Source organism: Lampris incognitus, chromosome 2 (genome assembly GCF_029633865.1).
Source record: "Lampris incognitus isolate fLamInc1 chromosome 2, fLamInc1.hap2, whole genome shotgun sequence".
Lineage (NCBI taxonomy): Eukaryota > Metazoa > Chordata > Actinopteri > Lampriformes > Lampridae > Lampris > Lampris incognitus.
In genome coordinates, this window is record NC_079212.1 from 104,189,891 (window position 1) to 104,207,430 (window position 17,540).

The 17,540-nt window shown below is 42.7% G+C and overlaps 1 protein-coding gene across 2 annotated transcripts in view; it reads right to left on the reverse strand.

Annotated features, from left to right (window-relative positions):
- smpd4 (sphingomyelin phosphodiesterase 4) overlaps positions 1 to 4,604 on the reverse strand; it is a 46,240-nt gene extending 41,636 nt beyond the window's left edge. For both annotated transcript variants that reach the window (XM_056273676.1, XM_056273675.1), the window contains exons 1-3: positions 4,294 to 4,604; positions 3,987 to 4,069; positions 3,497 to 3,583 (exon numbers count right to left, since the gene is read on the reverse strand). In XM_056273676.1, coding sequence (XP_056129651.1) covers positions 3,497 to 3,583; positions 3,987 to 4,025 — 126 coding nt within the window. In that variant the 5' untranslated portion in view covers positions 4,026 to 4,069; positions 4,294 to 4,604. The remainder of the gene's footprint in view (positions 1 to 3,496; positions 3,584 to 3,986; positions 4,070 to 4,293) is intronic.
- Positions 4,605 to 17,540: the final 12,936 nt, after the last annotated feature.

Here is a 17,540-nt window from a genome sequence, read left to right on the forward strand (position 1 = left end):
TCTGTCTGTTGATGGTGGTAGGTGTGCTGGCAAGTCTAAATCAAAAAGGCCTATAATTAAGGTTTTCAGTCGCAGCTGTGTTTATCCTGTGGTTCTTACTTCACATAGTACCAAGACCAGCCTGGCATGCTTTTGACTTTAATGCGGTATTTAACCTGTAGATGTCAGCAAACTCACTAAAATGGTCTGGTGTAGTTACTCTTTACTAGATAAAAATAGCTGACACCAATTATTTCACTGTAAAACACCTTAAATCTGTCTGGAAAAAAGAACCATGTAGAATGATAAATGTCACAATTGGTAGAATGACAAATTTCACAACTGACTGAATCGTCATGCTTGCTAATAACATGTTTACAATGCAATCACAAAATTATCTTTTTGGGGACTTTCATGACCTACGGGCAACATTTGACTCAATATTGCAGGGTCTGTCTCTATGACATTGCTGAAGACTGCTGATCGACTTTTGTGTCACTGCCTCAGTGATACACAGTGAATGCTGAAGCTGTGTGCATGCACCCCACTGACTGGATACCAGTAGCTCTACTCCCCCATTGACTCAGAGACAACAAACATTTGTCTCTTGGTGAGTGGAGGCAGCAACACTAACAGCTGTTGTCATGACCTCATATGTAACATTGATTTTTAATAATCTACAACCTAACACACCCGAGGCAAATAAGCTACTGTGTAGTGCAATGTCTGTGCACAATTAACAATGAACTAATGACGGGACTTAACAAAAACACATCAAAACAAATACGCTACATGTAAAACATCAAACACACAAAAGTATTAATCTATTGGTGTGTTGTTTTACATTTCAGTATGAGACTGAATACTACTGATTTAGATTTCCAAAATTTCCCCTAACTTGACCGAAAGAATTTCCCTGAAGAAGATATAAAATGTACCATTGTACCTTTAATCACGAATTACATCTACTTTAAACACTGCAAACCAGCTTCGTGACGACACCAACAGTGAAACTAGCTCCTACTGTCAGCCACTGCAGCAACGACTTGCCAAACTTCAAGGATTTAGCATTAAATAATTTGTTTAGTACTGGCTTACTCCATTCAGTCAAAAGACCTAACAAGCTCTTCTACCATGGGGCGGATGGGAGGAGAAATGAGGTAGGGGTAATCCTGAAGGAAGAGTATGTAAAGAGTGTGTTGGAAGTGAAGAGTGTCGGACAGAGTGATGAGTATGAAGCTGGAAATAAAGGTGTGATGATGAATGTTATCTGCGCATATGCCCTGCAAGTTGGGTGTGAGATGGAAGATAAAAAATAATTCTGTAGTGAGTGAGATGACATGGTGGAGGGTGTACCCAAGGAGGAGAGAGTGGTGATTGGAGCAGACTTCAATGGGCATGTTGGTGAAGGGAATGGAGGTGATGGGGAGGTATGGTGTCAACGATATGAATGTGGGAGGACAGATGTTGGTGGATTTTGACAAAAGGATGGATATGGCTGTGCTGAATACCTATTTCAAGAAGAGGGAGGAACACAGGGTGATGTATATGAGTGGAGGAAAGTAGTAGTAGTTGAATAATTTCATCTGGACACAACATTTGAGAGAAACGTTTCATCACTCATCAAAGTGACTTCTTCAGCCTCAACTGACTGCAAGTATCCCCACCTTTATAAACAGCACAGTGGCATAACAACCGAAAACAAAGATCGATTTCATATGCAAATTACCATGACCATTATCTAGAGTTACAATGGCCATGTGTACTATTCACAGAGGATTGGGGGATAGTTGCAATCACAACATTGTACAAAGGCAGCAGATGTACTCTTAGCCCCCCCCCCCCCCCGGTTCAGGGTTGGCTGTTCCCTCTTCACATAAATGGCCTCTTTCACACTCCATTCAAACAGTGTTCCACCCTATCAAGGATGTGCACATCCTCATTCCTTGAAAGAGTGAAGTGGCTGAGGAAGGGGGGAAATCCCACATTAAACAGGCCCTGGTTAAGTGTGGTTATCCTAACTGGGTGCTTGCCAAAGCCAGGAAGACGTCCCCTCATTTCATTTTTAACATGTAACTGCACATTGTTTTTAATGACAACAAACTGAGTTGAATTGAAACAGTGCACTAGCCAATCGAAGAGAGGAGGACAACAGCTGCCCAAGTGTAAACCAGTGGTAATTCCATATGTGGTGGTAGTGTCGGAACAGTTAAGACATGTATTTTCCAAACACCGTGGCTCAGTTGCTTTCAAACCCCAAAACACACTGAACCAGAAATTGGTCCAACCTAAGGACCAGGTCCCCCAGTACAAACAGAGCAATGTAGTGTATGCTGTTAAGTGCTGAGGAGGATTGCCATGACTTGTACACCGGGGAAACCAAACAGACACTGGTGAAGAGGATGGAACAACACAGAAGAGCTAACGCGTCAGGCCGAGACTCCGCAGTCTACACCGTCTACAGGCCAGTGGCCACTCTTTCAAGGACAAGGATGTACATATCCTTGATAGGGAGGAACGCTGGTTAAAACGGGGAATCAAAGAGGTCATCTATGTGAAGAGGGAACGACCATCACTGCACTGGGGTGGGGGTGGGGGGGCTAAGAGTACATCTGTCGCCATTTTACAATGCTGTGATTGCAGCTATTCCCATCCTCTGCAAATAGTACACATGGCCATCGTAACTAGTTAATGGTCACACTAATTTGCACATCAAACCGATCGTTGATTTTGGTTGTTATGTCACTGTGATTGTTTATAAGGGTGGGGATACCTGCAGTCAGTTGAGACTGAAGGTACTCCCATCCTGAGCACCCATTCATCACTTAGATGAGTGATGAAACATTTCTCTCAATAAACCTGTCAAGATGAACTGATTCAACTTTCTTTCCCAATGAATTTATGAAGTAAATTACATAAACCATGTGTCCTTTTGTCCAACTACTCATTTATCATTCATCCATTCTCAAATTTTTTTTGTTGCCACAGCCAGGCAGATTATATTGGGTGGACTCCAAAATCTGTCTGGTATAGTGTGGAATGCGCAAGGTTTCCACACAGTTTAAATTGGGCACATAAAAGGCATGGCACTTGTGCGTACCTGAATCGACTGCTAGGGTGGCAGATAAACACAGAACCTCATAAACCAAAATCATGGCAAAAATGGGAGACTGGTAAAACAAATCTTTTACATGGCTTGGCATGACTGAATCCAAATGGAAAAGTTACTGTATCATACTCCAACATTCAACATTTGCAGATTGTTCAAAGATGGACTTGAAGCTTGGCCTGAACAAGCAGTTTTACCGCAACTTCTGACAAACTATCTAACATTGCTTGATCATCAGCTGATAGAGATTCAGTGTTAACACCTGCTGCTGGCACTCCATATAAGTGTTTTCCTCCAGCATTGTTGCTTTGCAATATGTGGCATGCCAGCAATGCCAAATGGAGTGCACCCATTCATGTGAGTGTAGATGGTTGTGGTTATTATTCTTGCTATGTGAAGTATTTATACCTTTGCAGGATAGTCATCAATGATCTTCACCAAATTTTGACATCTCTGAAGGAGAGGTTTGGTGGTTGAATCAGCTTTCAGATTGGCCTGGAAACAAAGTTATAGCACATTAACGTCTATTATATTAACATCAGAAGAAAATAATTTGGCTAACCACTGTATTCTCGGGAGTAAAAAAATAATCGCTAGAGGAATTATTGCAGCGAAATGTTCACAATGTAAACGATGACAATGCGTCCTGATACATAACACAGAAAAAGGACCTCACATACAATGCAATGGAGAAACAATATATAAATCACAGGATTAGGTAATACCTGTGTCACAATGAACATGGACAGTTTGAAGCTTGATAGTTATATGAAGGCAGAAATCAACAATCTTCAGGATTTACAAGCATAATAATAACCCATTGACCATGTTTTAACATCATAGATGTTTATCGAAAAATACTTGAAATAAAGACTCACGTTACAAGGGAGAGACTTACCAGCAGGAAACTTGGCTGTTGCAAGTTTGGGGCGGCCATGAAGAACTCCGAAGCTGACTTACGATGTAATGACGCTTTGGCTCCTGTAATATGGAGGACTAATTACTTTCAGTGGCAACAGCACTAGGCTTGCCAAACCAACGGGAGAACGTTACAATGGCATTATACCCTAGCGGGACATTTAGCATCAACAGAAACAGGGGGGGTTTATTTCCCATTTGGAAACCTAGAGTTTAGATTCGGTGCTAGGATGATTGGCAGCTGTTATGGGCAGATGAAATAGTGACTTGTGCGAATCTAAACTTACCACGATGCAACCCCAACAAACTGAGCAGGTGGAGAACCAATGCACTACCGCAGGCTAACACGGTCAGCTAGCGTTGGAATGTCGCTATCTAAGTTAGCAAACGCTAGCACGAGCTGGTCAAAAACAAACTGACGGCGGAAACAGCGAAATCGCCCCACGTCTACTGTGTTACACAAAATGAAATGAAAGTTGAAGCACAACAACTAAAAAGCGCTGACTTCACGCAGCGGACAACGATCCAAGATTTACTTTCCAATCCACCGCGTTTCCATCTGTATTGCTGATTCAAAGCGAAACGACCACCAGCCAGCGCTGTGTTCAAACTGACGTCACTTCCTGACAAGGGCAAACCAGAGCGACCGCCTCCCCAAGCAAGCCCACAGGGCCACCGTGTGTTTCAAACAGGCACTGCAAGAAGTTCCGCCAAACTAGCGAGCCCTCAACGAGGCTCAAACAGCAAGTCAAACTGTACGTCTGCGCAATTGCTTCGTGACACTCAACTCATTCAAATGGTTTATTTTGGTCTTTCTGGCGAATGGCCGTGGGAAATATTTTTTTAAACATTTACAATCATTAGGTTTATCTTTGTGTAAGATTAATAATCAACAAAGTTTAGATATACAATGCATGGGTTTACCTGTGTGGGATGTATGATTATTACAAATCAAATGCAGCTATTTTTTTATCTTAGATATATTGTGGACAGTTATTTATTTAAATATGGAAATAATGGCGTCTAGACAGGGTGTGTAGTATAATTAATTCTATGTCACTAGATGGCACCTACGGAAAACAATGACGTCAAGAAGTACAATATAGTATATTGTAACGTGCATGGATAAGAAGACACGCTGGCCGGTGGCTCGCGGGTGTGACCCTTTAGTCTAGCGGTTAGCGATGTCTCCTGCGGTGCAGACGATACCGGTCCGCTTCCCGGCCGCGGTAGTTCCTGTGGTTGCGTTGTCCACTGAATTTGTTACAATATGTTAATACCACTAAAGGGCACAAATACAAATATAATGGGGTATAAATTCGGGGTGAATCTATTTATAACTAAGGATATAATGGAATATAAATTTGGGGTGATTCTATTTTCTAAAATCAAAGGTGTAGTCAAAGGTTAAGCCCCACAATAGGTGGGACGAAGTCATGGCATAAAGGTGTGCGCATCAGGAGGTCAGGTCAGTTGCTCTGTGGACCAGCTCGGTATATTGTTGTACCCATTGAGTACTAATAACAATAAACAAATTCACATCAGACATGTATTGCTTGACTATTGGACCTTGACTGACTGACTTTGAAGAACAGCGTGTCAAGGTCCAATAGTTCCAAGGAAAGGGATAAAAAAAACTACATTGGCATTGGAAGCTAAATAATAACTTCTTAAGACAAAACCTTTCAAGATTCAGTTAAACAAATGACACAAAATATTTTTAGAAAAAAAAACCAAAACGAGTAATACTCAGAAGTGGGAATACTTCAAATTTAAGATTGGAGAAATAGCTATGAAATGTAGGACATTAAAAAGGCTACCAAGGAAAGGGAAATTATGGAAAATTTGAGGGTTTTACTGCATAAAGAATATATTTTAACAAACGAGAAATTAAAACTAGTCCAACCCAAGAGTAAAATAGAGAAATTATATGTTGATGCTGCTAAAGGAGCCTTCACACAATCCAGGGCAAGATGGCGAAAAAGAATGGCGAAAAAGAACACCAGTTCTTTTTTGGGGGGGGGTTTTTGCATTGGAAAAACGTAATTGTAAAAAATAAATATTTCGACACTGAAGATAAACAACAACATTAGTACTAATCCTAAAGAAATATCAGAACGTGTAGGATCTTTTTATAAAGAATTATATAAATCTAGGTTTAAACCAGAAGATTGTGAAGAGTTCTTAAATAACATTAAAGAATATATTCCTACCATTTCAGAGTAGTTTAGAACTAACTGTGACAAACTTATCTCCAACTGTGAATTTATGGAAGTGTTGAAATATGAAAACTGGAAAATCCCCTGGAACTGACGGCTGAATTTTGCATGTGCTTTTGGGATGTTATTGAAGCCACACTTATGGAAATATATAGATAATGCATTGATAAGAAGGCAATGACGACAATGAATCAAGGATTAATTAGTTTGATACCTAAACCAAACAAAGATTCTTTGTCAATAGAAAACTGGAGATCGATCACGCTTCTAAATGTAGATTATAAATTATTTGCACTTGTATTTGCTAGACGTCTAAAAAGAAATCTTGAAGCGATTATAAATGAAACCAAAACAGGATTCATGGCTAATCATCATATAAGTAACAATATAAAATTGGTTTTAGATTTACTTGACTATTTAGAGTTTGTGGAGTCACTGGCACTCATTGTATTTCTAGACTTTTTATAAAGCATTTGATACAGCGGAACATCGATTTATAGATAAGATTTTAGATTTGTTTGGGGAAAACCTTATTTCAGTAGTGAAAATGTTATACAAAGACATCAATGGTAATTTAATGCTCTATCCCAATACCTCTAAGAGTTCCTGTAAATAGATCAGTGCATCAAGGCTGTCCAATTTCACCATTTTTATTTCAAATTGTAGCAGTAACCTTCGTGTAAGATTTTTGAACTGTCCCAATATAAATGGTCTATCTATACTTCAAAGGGAAATTCGAATTACAGAACTAGCAGATGATAGTTTTATTTCTGAACGATAAACACCAAATTGGACCAACTATACAACTGATTAACAAATTTTGGAAGGCTTCAGAGTTGCATCTTAACATAGGAAAATGTGAACTCTTGAGCCTAATTAATACAGATGATGACACCATATGCTACATCCCAGTGGAATTTTAAAAAAAAATTTAGGTATTGATGTAAGTAAAGATATGCTTACCAGACAACATAACTTTCTTCATAGAATTAAAAAGACAAAAAATATTATGAATAGGTGGCTCCTGTGTGATCTGTCTATTTTCGGTTGAGTTCTCTTAACCAAGGCCGAAGGTATTTCAAGACTTGTTTATCATGCTCTATCAATGTTTGTCCAAGACTAAGGATTTAAGGAAATCAACAACATAATAATTTTGTTTGGAAAATAGACACTACCACCTAAAAAAATAAATGCTTTCAGGGTCCAGAAAAGAAGGTGGATTTGAATTATTGAATTTTATTGATTTAAATAATAAATTTAAAGTAAAATGGATTAAGGAATCTCTTGAAGCCCCAAATTCTAGTTGGTATTTTATTCCAAACAATATTTTTAGAAAATTGGGTGGTCTTTATTTTCTACCTGTAATTTTAACATTACCAAATTGCCTATAAAATTATCTAAATTTTATAAACAGGCCCTCCTAGCTTAGAAATTATGTTACATGCAACCTTTCCCCACATAAAACCATCATATAGAATAATGGGGACATTACTGTTGGAAAAAATCTATAAGCAACGTTGAGTTGAGTTGATAAAAGTATTATATATGTAAGTGATCTCTTTAATGCCAAGTTTTGTTTAGTTATGAATGATTCTTTCTATTTAAATCCATTCTTGTAGAGGTTAATTATGTATTGAAAGTTTGTAATGGCCTATCCCATTTAATTACAAGTCATCTTCAATTTCAAGAAGCACTGAGGATAAAACCCTCTTTGATGATAAATGGGTGAGGTGAAAATAATTAAATAAATGAGGTGATAAATGAGGTGCTGTGTCGGAGGCTGACCTGTAGTAATAGGGCATAGCTGTAGATGGAGACAAAAATGGAGGGTGTCAACTCTAAATTTTGGATTTTTATTTAGTTTTTAACTACAAACTAAGTTGAAGATACAAGTGACATTTTATATCCATCTTATACCACTTGATTAAAATGGAACGATAATCTTGGCCATACCCTATAATCTGCCTCCATCCCTCACTTATAACTTCCAGGACTCTGCTGATACACAGAAAATGATGACTCTTTGAACTTTCCTCTTCCAGTCAAAGCTTGATAGCTACTATATATATATATATATATAGTCCCCCCCCCAAAAAAAAAAAACAACCCAATGAATTTACACCAGTAGCATTACAGCACCTCGCCCGGGAAAAGGAAACCGGGACCCCTTCTGGAGCCAGACCTGGGAGGGGAGCTCGCCAGTGAGCGTCTGGTGGCCAGGCCTTGGCCCATGGGGCCCGGTCAGGCCCTGCCCGAAAAAACAACATGGACCCACCACACGCAGGGATGAGCATTGGGGTAAGGTGTAATGCAGGACGGGCGGCAGGCAAAGGTGGGGACCGGGGCGTGCCAACTTCCGGCATCGCAGATTGGTCCTCAGGATGTGGAATGTCACCTCTCTGGCAGGGAAGGAGCCTGAGCTGGTGCGGGAGGTGGAGCGGTCCCAACTAGATATAGTTGGGCTCACCTCCACACATAGCATGGGCTCTGGTACCAAACACCTGGAGAGGGGCTGGACTCATTACTTTTCTGGAGTTGGCCAAGGTGACAGGCGCTAGGTGGGTGTGCGGATACTCACAAGTCCCCGGTTGAGCGCTGCTGTGTTGGAGTTCTCCTCGGAGAATGAGAGGGTTGCCTCTATACGACTGCGAGTCACTAGGGGAAAGGCTCTGACTGTTGGGTGAGCTTATGCACTGAATAGCAGTTCGGAGTAGCCGGCCTTCTTGGAGTCTTTGGGTGGTGTCCTGGATAGGGCTCCGCCTCGAGACTCCATAGTTCTGCTGGGGGACTTCAACGCTCACGTGGGCAACGATGGAGAAACCTGGAGGGACGTGATTGGGAGGAACGGCCTCCCCGATCTGAACCTGCCTTGTTATTGGACTTCTGTGCGATTCATGGATTGGCAATAACAAACACCATGTTCGAACATAATAGTAGTTCATAAGTGTACTTAGTACCAGAACACCTTAGGCCGAAGATTGATGATAGACTTTGTGGTCATATCATCAGATCTGCGGCCGTATGTTTTGGACACTCAGGTGAAGAGAGGAACAGAGCTGGCAACTGATCACCACCTGGTGGTGAGTTGGATCAGATGGCGGGGAAGGCTGCCGGATAGACCTGGCAAACCCAAACGTGTAGTGAGGGGGAACTGGGAACATCTGGCCCCTGTCAGTGAGGTCTTCAACTCCCACCTCCGGAAGAAGTTCTCGTGTATCCCGAGGGAGGCTGGGGACATGGACTCTGAGTGGGCCATGTTCAAAGCCTCTATTGTAGATGCGGCAGGCAGGAGCTGTGGTCAAAAGGTCATCAGTGCCTGTTGAGGCGGCAACCCAAGAACCCGCTGGTGGACACTGGTGGTGAGGGAAGCCGTCAGGCTGAAGAAGGAGGCCTTTTGGACTTCGTTGGCCCAGGGGTCTCCTAAAGCAGCAGACAGGTACCGGGAGGCCAGAAGGGCTGCCGCTTCGGTGGTCGCGAAAGCAAAAACTCGGCTGTGGGAGGAGTTTGGCGAGGCTATGGAGGAGGACTTTCAGTTGGCCTCAAGGAAGTTCTGGCAAAACATCCGGCGACTCAGGAAGGGGAAGCAGGGCTTGACTCAGGCTGTGTTCAGCCGGGGAGGGGAACTGTTGACCCGGACTGGGGATTGTCGAACCTCAGATCCAGGAGGAACAATGCTGATTCCGTCCTGGCTGTGGAACAACGGACCAACTCTTTACCCTTGCGGAAGTGCTGAGGGGGGGATGGGAGTTTGACCAGCCAGTCTACATGTGTTTTGTAGACTTGGAGAAGGCTTACTACTGTGTACCCCGGGGCACCCTGTGGGGGGTACTGAGGGAGAATGGGGTAACGGAGCAGTTGCTACAAGCCATCTGGTCCTTGTATAACCAAAGTGAGAGCTGTGTTCGCATTCTTGGCACAAAGTCAAACACATTTTCGGTGGGTGTCAGACTGCGCCAAGGCTGTCCTTTGTCTCCGATTCTGTTTGTGATATTCATGGACAGGATCTCAAGGCACAGCCAAGGTGAGGAGTGTGTCCGTTTTGGGAACCTCAGAATTGAATCTCTGCTCTTCGCAGATGATGTGGTTTTGTTGGCTTCATCAGAACGCGACCTCCGGCGTGCACTGGGGAGGTTTGCAGCTGAGTGTGAAATGGCCGGGATGAGAGACAGCACCTCCAAGTCTGAGGCCACGGTTCTCTACCGAAAAATGGTGGATTGCTCCCTCCGGGTTGGGGATGAGTTGCTGCCCCAAGTGAAGGAGTTCAAGTATCTCGGGGTTTTGTTCACGAGTGAGGGTAGGATGGAGCGGGAGATTGACAGATGGATTGGTTCAGCATCAGCAGTAATGCGGACGTTGTACCGGACCGTTGTGGTGAAGAAGGAGCTGAGCCGGAAGGCAAAGCTCTCAATTTACCTGTCAATCTTTGTTCCAATCCTCACCTATGGTCATGAGGGTGTCTGGGCTCAGCCTTAGAGATAGGGTGAGGAGCTCGGACATCCGCAGGGAGCTTGAAGTACAGCCGCTGCTCCTTCGCATCGAAAGGAGCCAGTTGAGATGGTTCGGGCATCTGATTAGGATACCTCCTGGGCGCCTTCCTTTGGAGGTTTAACGGGCACGGCCAACAGTGAGGAGCCCCCGGGGTAGACCTAGAACTCGCTGGAGGGACTACATGTCCAATCTGGCCTGGGAACGCCTTGAGATCCCCCAGGAAGAGTTGGAGGGTGTTGCTGGGGAGAGTGATGTCTGAAGTGCCCTACTTAGCTTGCTGCCACTGCGACCCGATCCTGGAAAAGCGGCTGTAGATGAAATGAGATGAGATTATATATATATATGTATATATATAATTTTGTAAAAAGAAACACTCAACGGTAGGGAAAGTACTGAACAAATAAGGAGCAAAACAATCCAGTGAGTCAAGTAAATTCTTTATGAGACAGTACAAGCCTGTTTCATGCCATAAATACTTTGTAGTATTTATTAGCTGTGTATGTTTTTCCTTTGTTGTTGTTTTTTCTTTGCTGATTAACCACATTGGCAGCTGATGAGTGCGTGACGCATGAAACAAGCTTGTTCTGCTATGTATTAAAGTTTGTTTCCCCTACATCTACCTTAATTATATATATATATATATATATATATATATATATTTATATGTGTATATGTATATATATAGCAGTTTTATTGACAGCTGATGATTGCTAAATAGCATGAAACAAGCTTGTACTGTCTCATAGAGAATTTACTTGACTAACTGGATTTTATACACACACACACACACACACACACACACACACACACACACACACACACACACACACACACACACACACACACACACACACACACACTTACACACACACACACACACACACACACACACACAGTGCATCCGGAAAGTATTCACACCCCTTCACTTTCCCCACATTTTGTTATGTTACAGCCTTATTCCAAAATGGATTAAATTCCTTTTTTTCTCTCATTAATCTACACAATACCCCATAATGACAAAGTGAAAATGGTTTTGTAGAAATTTCTGCAAATTTATTAAAATAAAAAACTGAAATATTGCATGTACATAAGTATTCACACCCTTTGCTATGACACTCAAAATTGAGCTCAGGTTCATCCTGTTTCCACTGATCATCCTTGAGATGTTTCTACATCTTGATTGGAGTCCACCTGTAGTAAATTCAATTGATTTGACATGATTTGGAAAGGCACACACCTGTCTATATAAGGTTCCACTGTTGACAGTGCATGTCAGAGCAGAAACCAAGCCATGAAGTCAAAGGAATTGTCTGTGGACCTCCGAGACAGGATTGTATTGAGGCACAGATCTGGGGAAGGGTACAAAAAAATTTCTACAGCTTTGAAGGTCCCGAAGAGCACAGTGGTCTCCATCATTCGTAAAGAAGTTTGGATCCACCAGGACTCTTCCTAGAGCTGGCCGCCCAGCCAAACTGAGCAATCAGGGGAGAAGGGCCTTGGTCAGGGAGGTGACCAAGAACCCGATGGTCACTCTGACAGAGCTCCAGCGTTCCTCTGTGGAGATGGGACAACCTTCCAGAAGGACAACCATCTCTGCAGCACTCCACCAATCAGGCCTTTATGGTAGAGCGGACAGACGGAAGCCTCTGCTCAGTAAAAGGCACATGACAGCCCGCTTGGAGTTTGCCAGAAAGCACCTAAAGGACTCTCAGACCATGAGAAACAAGATTCTCTGGTCTGATGAAACCAAGATCTCTTTGGCCTGAATGCCAAACGTCACGTCTGGAGGAAACCAGGCACCTATCATCACCTTGCTAATACCATCCCTACAGTGAAGCATGGTGGTGGCAGCATCGTGCTGTGGGGATGTTCTTCAGCGGCAGGAACTGGGAGACTAGTCAGGATCGAGAGAAAGATGAATGGAGCAAAGTAAAGAGAGATCCTTGATGAAAACGTGCTCCAGAGCGCTCAGGACCTCAGACTGGGGCGAAGGTTTACCTTTCAACATGACAACGACCCTAAGCACACAGCCAAGACAATGAAGGAGTGGCTTCGGGACAAGTCTGTGAATGTCCTCGAGTGGCCCAGCCAGAGCCCAGACTTGAACCCCATTGAACATCTCTGGAAAGACCTGAAAATAGCTGTGCAGAGCTCGAGAAGATCTGCACTGAAGAATGGGAGAAATACCCCAAATATATGTGTGCCAAGCTTGTAGCTTCATACCCAAGAAGACTTGAGGCTGTAATGGCTGCCAAGGGTGCCTCAACCAAGTACTGAGTAAAGGGTGTGAATACTTATGTACATGCAATATTTCAGTTTTTTATTTTTAATAAATGTGCAATCAACCCGGCTTGCAAAGAATATCAGTGTTAGCCAATTGGTGTCTAAATGCAGGGGTTACCCAGGTTCTACACTTGGTCTCTGAGACAAACTTCAGGGCTTAAAAATCCTGTGGATGTATAAGAACAAATGTGTACATACATACGAATGATTGATGAATGAGGCCCTGCTGTAAACACCAGTCTGGCAGAAGCTCTATTCATTGGGCTGGCTCTGTTGTATTTTGTTTTTTTGTTTGTTGTTTTTTTTTGTAATTTTTTTTTTATCACAAACTGAGTTACTCCACCTCCACATCATCAACTTCCGTATTAGTATCAGTGCACAGCACTACATCCTCCTTTCTCAACATGAAAGTTACACTTCAACATTGCTATAATGAAGATCTGTTTAGGATTGAACTTTGTGTCTCATTACTGTTATTGTCTAACTTATACATTTGCTTTAACATAAGAAAAAAATGAATTTGCTGCTCAAATAGTACAGATGATCTATAACTCTTCTGTCAAACACGACAACGGCTAATCACTGTCTGAGAGCATAATAGTGTCTTCTCCCTCCAAAGAATATAAATTTTTTCAAATATTCTAACATTTTATATCACATTTCCTTGCTGAACAATTTTTTTCTTTCTTTTTTTTATGAGCATAGTTGGAGCGCGACCCTCACTACCGGCTCGTCAGAAAGTCTTTGTAACCTCTCAGGTGGTCGAATAACTCAACCACTCCTGGTTTGAGCTGGCCTTGATGAGGATGAGAGCTTGATGTCAACACTCTGCTGTACATATGTCTGGTGTGTTGGTTTGCCCCTCATCTGGTCTGTTTCTGAGTTCATCTGAGTGCTTTTCCTCAGATGGAGTCTGTTGCATCTGTAGTGCTGTCCTGAAGCTGTCACTATGTCATAGGGCCGTGGTTCACCTCTCTGTGCTGTGACCACAGCTGTGCACCAACCTTGTGCTGTCTCCATGTGAACAGTACTACCTGGGTGCAGTTCTGGAAGCCACTTTACTCATCTGTTGTAGTACTGCTGCTTTGGGCACTGCTGGATGGATAACTGTGCTGGAGCTCGGTAGAGTGCTTCTCAGGACTTTGCCCATGAGCATTTGTGCTGGGGAGTACTCCATGCCTGTTACAGCTGTGTTCCTCAGGGGGAGACGTGCGAGATGGGGGTCTGTGTTCGTTTGTTGTGCTTTCTTCAGCATGAGTTTCACGGTTTTCACTGTTCTCTCTGCTAGTCCATTTGACTGTGCATAACCCAGACTGGAGTGACTGAGTTTTATGCCCCATGACGTTACAAAGTTTCTCATTTCCTGACTTGCAAATGGAACATGGTCACACACTACCTCTTTTGGTATTCCTATTCTAGAGAAGACTGATTTCATCTTGCTGATCAGTGTGTGATGTCTTGTCCTTAATGTTCAGTACCTCAGGGTATTTTGAGGGGTAATCTATAGTTACGTCCATAAGTATTTGGACAGTTACTCAATATTTGTAATTTTGCCCCTGTACACCACCACAGTGGATTTGACATGAAGTATTTGAGATTTGATTGAAGAGTAGACTTTCAGCTTTAATTTAAGGGGTTGGATAAAAATATGGCATTAACTGTTCAGGAATTACAGCCATTGATATACAGGGTCACCCCATTTTAAGAGGCTCAAAAGTAATTGGACAAACAAACGTAACTATGATTATAACAATTATACTTAATGTTTGGAGGAAAATCCTTTGTAGTCAATGACTGTCTGAAGTCTGGATCCCATCGACATCTTCAAATTCTGAGTTTCCTCATTTGAAATGCTCTGCCAAGACTTAACGGCGGCTGCCTTCAGTTGCTGGTTGTTTGTGGGTCTTTTGGCCGTTAGTTTGGTCTTCAGCAAGTGAAAATCATGCTCAATTGGGTTGAGGTCAGGTGACTGACTTGGTCACTGATGAATATTCCACTTTTCTGCCTTGAGAGACTCTTGGGTTGCTTTCTCAGCTTGTTTTGTGACATTATCCATCTGCAGTGTGAAGTGCCATCCTCTCAGTGTTGTGACATTTGGCTAAATCTGAGCAAATGGTATATCCTTATAAACATCACAATCCATCCTGCTACTTCTGTCAGTAGTCACATTATCAATAAACACCAATGACCAAGTTCCATTGGCAACCATACATGCCCATTTCATAACACTACCTCCACCATGTTTGACAGATGATATGGTATGCTGAGAATCATGAGCTGTTCCTTTTGTTCTACACTCTTTTCCTCTTCCCATGATTCTGGTACAAGTTAATCATTGCTTCATCTGTCCAAAGAACCTTGCTCCACAACTGGGTAGGTTTTTAGATGTTTTTAAACACAGTCTAATATGGCCTTCCTGTTCTTAAGTGACACCAGTGGTTTTCATCTTGTTGTAAACCCTCTATTTACTTTCATACAGGCGTCTCCTGATTGTAGACTTGGACAATGATACCTCTACCTCTCAAGAATGTTTTTGACTTCACTAGATGTTGGAATGTGTTTGTCTTCACTAGGGGAAGAATTCTGTGATCATCCACTGTAGATGTGCTCCATGGTCTTCCAAGCCTTTTGGTGTTGCTGAGCTTGCCAGTGCATTCTTTCTTTTTAAGTATGTACCAAAATGTTGATTTGGCCACTCCTGAAGTATTTACTGAGCAAAAAAAAAAAAGCAAAGGAAATCTATCAGATTTCCTTTGCTTTTTCAGCCTAATGATGGCCTCCATCACTTGTATTGACACCGCTATGGACTTCATGTTGAGAGTTCTGATTAACAGCTACCAAATGCAAATGTAAATACTTGGAATGAACTCCAGAACTTGTATCTGCTTAATTTGTCATGGAATAATGGGAAAAGGTCTTATTTGCCCATAAAACCACTTGTTAGTTAAGTGTCCAATTACTTTTGATCCTCTGAAAATGGGGTGACCATATATAAAACTGGCTGTAATTTCTGAACGGTTAATGCAATATTTTTGTCCAACCCCTTAAATTAAAGCTGAAAGTCCACACTTCAATAACATATTGGTTACTTCAAATCCACTGTGGTGGTGTACAGGGGCAAAATTACAAATATTGTGTCACTGTCCAAATACTATGGACCTAACTGTACTATCAATAGCAATGCCTGACCTTCTATTTAAAATATGTCAGCCCCAACTTTGAGCCAAGGAAGCTCAGAGATGTCATGTGAGACCAGTGGCTCCTTCTGGTTTCTGGGCTGGAACTGCTGACACGTCCCACAAGTCTCAACCATTTGTTCTATGTCTCTTGTCATTCCTGGCCAGTACCAGTGCTTTCTGGCCAATGCTTTAGTCCACTGCATCCCTTGATGAGCTATATGTAGCTTTTGTAGAATTTCTGTTTTCATTGTGCTTGGGAGGACTATCCTGTTTCCAGCGAACATTATTCCTTCTCTCACAGCCAGTGTCTTATAGGCCAGTATAGCGTCAGTCAGTCTGCCTGCTTCCTGTGTCTGGGCCAAACATCTCTGTGTATGACTTGCAACAGCTGCAGTGTTTCATCTTTCTTTGTTTCACCCTAGAGCTGCTCTAGAGTCTCTGTTCTCAAGGCATCTGTGGGCTCCAAAGCATAGACAACATTCTTATCCATGATGTCATCAGCTGACATGTGCTGTTCTTGTATTACAGTTCATGACAGTGTGTCCATGATCAGTAGATCTTTACCCGTTGTGTAGGTGACATTTAAGTCATATCGCTGCAGCTGAAGCAGCATTCTCTGCAGTCTGGAAGGCACTGTTCCAAGTGGCTTTCTCGGGATGTTTTCCAATGGTTTGTGGCCTGACTGAACATTCACCCTCACCCCATACACATACTGGTGGAATCTTTTTTTTTTTTTTTTATTTCTGATTTTTCCCTTTTTTCTCCCAATTTAGTGGCCAATTGATCCCTATTTTAATTCAAACACCCACCCTCGTATTGCATGCGTTCGCCAACTGCATCTCTCCGGCCAGCAGTCTCGAAGGAGACGCCTCCCCACTTTCGTGACAAGGCGAATCCAAGCCGAACCACTGTTTTTCTGACACACACAGAGACGCAGGGGAATCTTTTTTTGATTTTCCCCCCTTTTTCTCCCTAATTGTATCCGGTCAATTATCCCACTCTCCAACCGTCCCGGTCGCTGCTCCACCCCCTCTGCCAATCCGAGGAGGGCTGCAGACTACCACATGTCCCATCCGATACATGTGGAGTCGGCAGCCGCTTCTTTTCACATGACAGTAAGGAGTTTCACTAGGGGGACGCAGTGCATGGGAGGATCACGCTATTCCCCCCAGTTCCCCCTCCCCCCAAACAGGCGCCCTGACTGACCAGAGGAGGCGCTAGTGCAGCGACCAGGACACATCCCCACATCTGGCTTCCCACCCGCAGACACAGCCAATTGTGTCTGTAGAGACAAGCCAGAGGTAACATGGGGATTCGAACCGGAGATCCCTGTGTTGGTAGGCAACGGAATAGACTACTACGCTA